Genomic DNA, 5321 nt, shown 5'->3' on the forward strand with positions numbered 1-5321 from the left:
GTCCTTGTTCTCAGGTCCCAGTGGTAAATATGCCCATCTCCACCAGAGCTCAGCAATTGCTGTCCATCATTGGTAAAAGCTACTGAACGAACAGTCCCATTCATTTTCAAGGTCCCAATGAGTTCTTTAGTTTTCGTTGAAACTAATAAAATATAACCTTCATTGCCGAGAAAAGCAATTGTACTAGAATCAGGAGAAACTTCAAAGCTTTCCAAGCTCTTCTCCTCCCTACCAATTAGAGGGCCTATCACACTTTTTTCTGTTGTGACTAAATCAAAGCTATAAGCAAACTTTCTTCTTCCCGATATAATAACCTGAGACCCATCGGGTAAGAAAGAAGCCTTATAAATTGGATAACCATCAAGAAAGATGCTTTGTATTTTAGCATTCTTTTTTCCATCAATTTGAAAAAATCTTATTGTCTTATCTAATCCAGCAGCAAGGAGCAACTGAGCATTTTTGTGAAACTGCACTGATTTTACGGGACCATTTGAACGTTCCATCATATTGGCATCCACCAGCCTTGAATACTCTAGACGCCCTGGTAACAATTTTGCACTATTCTTCACAACAAGATCTTCATTCCTTTTAAGGATATCATCAACACCTTCAGCATCCTCATAACCACTGGCCACCACTGCCCCACTTTCGTTATCGACATCCTCATCGTCAGAGCTGTAATCTCTCACCCGTACATCAGGTTGTGCCCAATCAGTGCCAGGGTTCAGCTTAGCATGCTGAGCTCTCAATCTTGACACATATGAAGAACCAGAAATTACACACTCATCCTCTTCCTTCCTCAGTTTCCTCAATTTGTTCACTTTAGCTATATTTATGCTGGCTTTCTCCTCTTCTTCATCTACCCATACAGGTTTCCTTTGCTTAGTTTCCTCTTCGTCACTTGTTTCTTCTGCCAATCCCGCATCCTCTTCATAAACTGACAACATACTATTTGCTGACCTGTCCGTGAAGTACAACGCAGAACTATTGTCAACCTCATCTCTCATTTCTTCATTGTGCTTCCCAAACTCAATGGGAGAGTACAAAGAGCCAAACAAAAAGTTCTCTAGCTTCTTCATTTCCCTCTCCTGCTCAATCTCTGATTCTTCATCCTTTTTCTTTCGTTCTCTCCTTCTTTTTCGATTCTTTATAGCATCCAAATCAAGCTCCTGTCCATCCTCAACATCTTTGTTTCCATCCCCCACAAGTGTAGTCCCATCCTTATTTGCATTCCTTTTTACTTCTTTGGGTATAGCATTTTGAGAAATCAAACTCGTCATATCTACACCGTCTGCAACATGATGAAAATGAATCATCGAATTTTTTACTATAAACTGTAACAACTCCATGCATTTATTTGATGGCCGATACCCCTCAATAATGGAGCATCAAGTCATTGTTGAAACCAATAGCATCAATGAAAAAAATGGAGGTATAATACTTAAGCGATTTGGAACCAAAACTAAACCAACAATAACATATTGTTAATGGAAATCATGACTAACCAAGTGAAACAAATATGCAAAATGTAGAAAAGCCAATGAAATAAAGATAAAATGACAAAAAATATTTAAATGACTATAGAAGCAATAAGGGGTGGGCAAAAACCAGCTTGGGCGGCCAGGTTCTTGCCTTACAGCAAACTGATTTTAAAATTGTGAATGTCTTCAGCGTGTCATGTTCCTCAGATACAAAGACCAAATGGACATTTCAAGTCAAATTGCGCAGTGCTCAAAATGCTCTAGCTTACAAAATGAATCTTGGATATAAAGATGATCAATCCCAATAGCTAAGGTAAAACGAGTTGACATAAATGGAAAATCAAGTGAACCATATACAGTAGGCTCCTTTGGCTATCTTATAATCTCTTTTCAAACATGTTACAGGTGCTTTTGTAATCAAAATTAATTTAAAATAAAGTCTTTCAAGACATAGACCTTGAACACAATTTCCAAATAAGTAGTCCTCATTCCTCCCAAACACAAACAAGAAGCAATTAAAAACTCTACATTGCTATCCTGAATACGGATTTGGTTCAGTACAGAAGTCATTGGTCACTAATAATCAGGGGAGGAGCCACCTGGGGTCTAGGGGGGCAGCAGGGGGCAACTGCCCCCACTGGATTTTGGTCCTGGGTATTTCACCAATGGAAAGCCATAAACATCCGCATCAAAATATATATTTTTGAAAAAAAATAAAAAATCACTGTTGCTAGAGAAAGATTACCATCAAGAAACAACAATTCTGGAAAAATAAAATAAATTATACGGAGTCGAGTTCAAATTAAATCGTTCACAACAAACAAATCGAGTCGATTTCAACATATAAAGCCCGTTTTCACAGAAATACAATTCAATACTACCTTCCGAATTTGGTGATGAAGAAGTTGAGAAGAAATCACTGGAACGCGAGATAATTGGTGCCGGGACGTGATTAGTATATTCCCAATTTTTAGTGTAAAATACTGAGAATTAAAACCTAGGCTGCTCCCCTTGCTAAACAGACTTGGGTTATCCTTTGATAGGCCTGCCTTTTATTTGGGCTTCATGAACAGAGGAAATTGCACCAAGTTTTTATTATTTAATTAATATTTAAATATCACATCAAGTGAGAATTATTTTTTAACAATTTTAACCAAACTACAATTCAATAATATCTTTCTTTTTGTCTTTCAATATGTAATAAATACTACGAAATTCTTGTTATGTATGAACTTCATGTTATTATTTTCAATTAATTAACATTCACATTATGAATCTTTACTTGGTGAATCTTGATCTATATGAATTTAGAGTAATTATAGATGATTTTATTTCGATTTATGTATCTAAAAATCTTAATTAGTGTTTAAATTCACGTATTAACAATTAAATCTTATGTATCAAATATAGTATAAAAATGTTGATTATTTGTAGTATTTCACCAAAAAATAATAATAATAATAAAATTGAATCATAGAATTGGCTTTTGAGAGTACAATTTTTTGTATTATATTTCTATCCTGAATCTTATTTTCTTTAGTACGTTTGAGACTCATCAAATCCTTGCAACAAATTGATATTAAATATTATTTTTACAGCACTTATAAAGTAATTTAAAATAACGTGCAATACACATTCAACTTTGACTAGTTACAGTAAAATGAAAAATATTAAATTTTAACGACTCACGCAAGCATTAGATCAAGTGTTGATTTCACTCCTCCAAACAAGCGCTTACCAAAATGTAATCACGTCTTTAATCTCCCAATTGGTGTAATTCACATTCTTCCACTTCTCCATTCCTCCCAAAGCATCCCAACTCAAGAAATCCATAGAATCACACTAGAACTTGATATTATATAGATTTCAAGCAATGTATTCCCTTGCATTATTTAAAAAAAAATCAATTTCTTGATAATATGCAAAATGCCAAGATGAATTTCCCAACATTGTTTGAACTTTGAAGGGAAATGCCATTTTGTACACTCTAAGTGTACATCATCCTTGACATTGTTTTTTTGTATTTAAAAAATATTGTTGAAGGGATTTTTTTTTTTTTAAATTGTCAAATGATAGTTTACATGGCAAACTGTCATGATTCTTGTTTGAAATATTAAATCACTTAAAACACAGAGTCACGTCATACATATCAATAAAGATGCATGTGAATTATTTGTTACTAGATTTTATTTCGAAGATGACAATATCATGTATTTTAGTAAAAACCATGCAATTAATATAACCATTGTATTCGAAGTTCGTCAGATTACATATCATATATCCGTTTTTACGGTATTACAAAGTAAATAGCATATTTGATCTTGAGAAAAACCCAAATTACATTGTATGAAATGTGCAACACAATTTGTCGTCATCCCAGAAGATGTATATTAATAGATTAGATTTAAAGGATGAAGATGTTCAATATGTTCTTTAAAATAGATAATGGTGTCTCTATCATTTTTCTTATGTTTTCAGAATTGAAAATGAAGATTCATGAATGTCCAGCATGAAGTCTACTGATTTGAATATATGTCAATTACAATTGTGGTTTGGGATATATATTTTTACAAATTAGTATTTTTTAAAATAATTTACATATAAGTTAGTACCTATAGTTATATTTCCATCACAAAGTAAAGTGTGAATTCTTTTTTAATAATAGTGCATATATGATTTTATCCATTACAAATATTGTTCTGAGCTTATAGTTTAAAAATCAGATTTTAAGTTGAGGAAATTACACATATCCTTGATTTTTGATTTTATATTTCAATAAATAAGTTTTAAGTTTATTGTTACAAAAATCAGGTTATATTAATTTCTTAAAATTAAAATTAAAATATTAAATATTAAATTATTAATTAATAAATAACTAAACATTACTTACCAACATTATCATCCATAGTAGGAGAGAGAAATTATTCAAAATCTTCAAATTTCCTTCTTCTTCTACCATATCCCTTGAGACATAAGCTCTAACCTTTGTCCAAGCGATTCTATCACGTTCGTCGAGAGAGAGTAGAGATTCGAAGCTTCATCGACGATGAAAGTGCTAAATTTGTTTTCCTCATTTCAAATTTCATAAATTTTTTTTATAGTTTAGTCTTCTATTAACCCTAAATTCGTACAAACTAATTGTAAAATGATGTTACCTAAGAGTGTAAAATGGGGATCTTATCAAAGAATGAACACAAGGCTAATAAAAGAAAAATAACAGAATCTCATAAAGAAGTTCTTTTAGAAAAATCTAAAAGTAATGATTTTAGTGGAAAATATATTTCTAAGAGGTAAATCAATTATTTTTTTTATATTTATTTTCTGTTTAATGCAATGTTTATGAAAAATTGAGTTAATAGGTAAGTTGTATTCAAAAAAATTTTTAGTTGATTATAATTTTCATTGTGTTAATCAATTTTTCTTCGAATTGTTGTTTGATTATTATATGATTGTGACTTGATTTTGTATGGTGACCTCATTTTTTGGTCGTGACTGATTTGTTCTTCGATTATTTTGTGATTTGATTTGATATTTTCTTTGATCACAATCTGATTGTTCTTCAGTTATTCGATGATTGTGACTTAGTTTTCTATTACAATCATATTTAGCTGTGATTTGAATGTTGTAACAGTTGTATAAATAAATTTTTATAGAGATTTACGAAAGAGTTTAAAAAGATAAAGGATTTCTTTTTTTTGAAATCCTTGAATAATAAAGATGGATAAAAAAGAATTTTGTAAAAAAGTTGTGATACTTGAGTAAAAGTTCATATAAACATATTTACAAAACTAATATTTTTTCACCAAACTCGGTCAGTCGATGTTGGAGTTGGTATGATAA

At 31.4% G+C, this 5321-nt stretch overlaps 1 protein-coding gene across 1 annotated transcript in view; it reads right to left on the reverse strand.

Moving 5' to 3' along the window:
- Positions 1-2501, reverse strand: part of LOC111378087 (U3 small nucleolar RNA-associated protein 18 homolog) — a 6907-nt gene extending 4406 nt beyond the window's left edge. The window contains exons 1-2 of the mRNA XM_023001256.1: positions 2363-2501; positions 3-1291 (exon numbers count right to left, since the gene is read on the reverse strand). Of these exons, the coding sequence (XP_022857024.1) occupies positions 3-1280 (1278 nt within the window). The 5' untranslated portion in view covers positions 1281-1291; positions 2363-2501. The remainder of the gene's footprint in view (positions 1-2; positions 1292-2362) is intronic.
- Between the last annotated feature and the right edge of the window lie 2820 nt (positions 2502-5321).

Source organism: Olea europaea, unplaced genomic scaffold (assembly GCF_002742605.1).
Source record: "Olea europaea var. sylvestris unplaced genomic scaffold, O_europaea_v1 scaffold1765, whole genome shotgun sequence".
Taxonomy (NCBI): Eukaryota; Viridiplantae; Streptophyta; class Magnoliopsida; order Lamiales; family Oleaceae; genus Olea; species Olea europaea.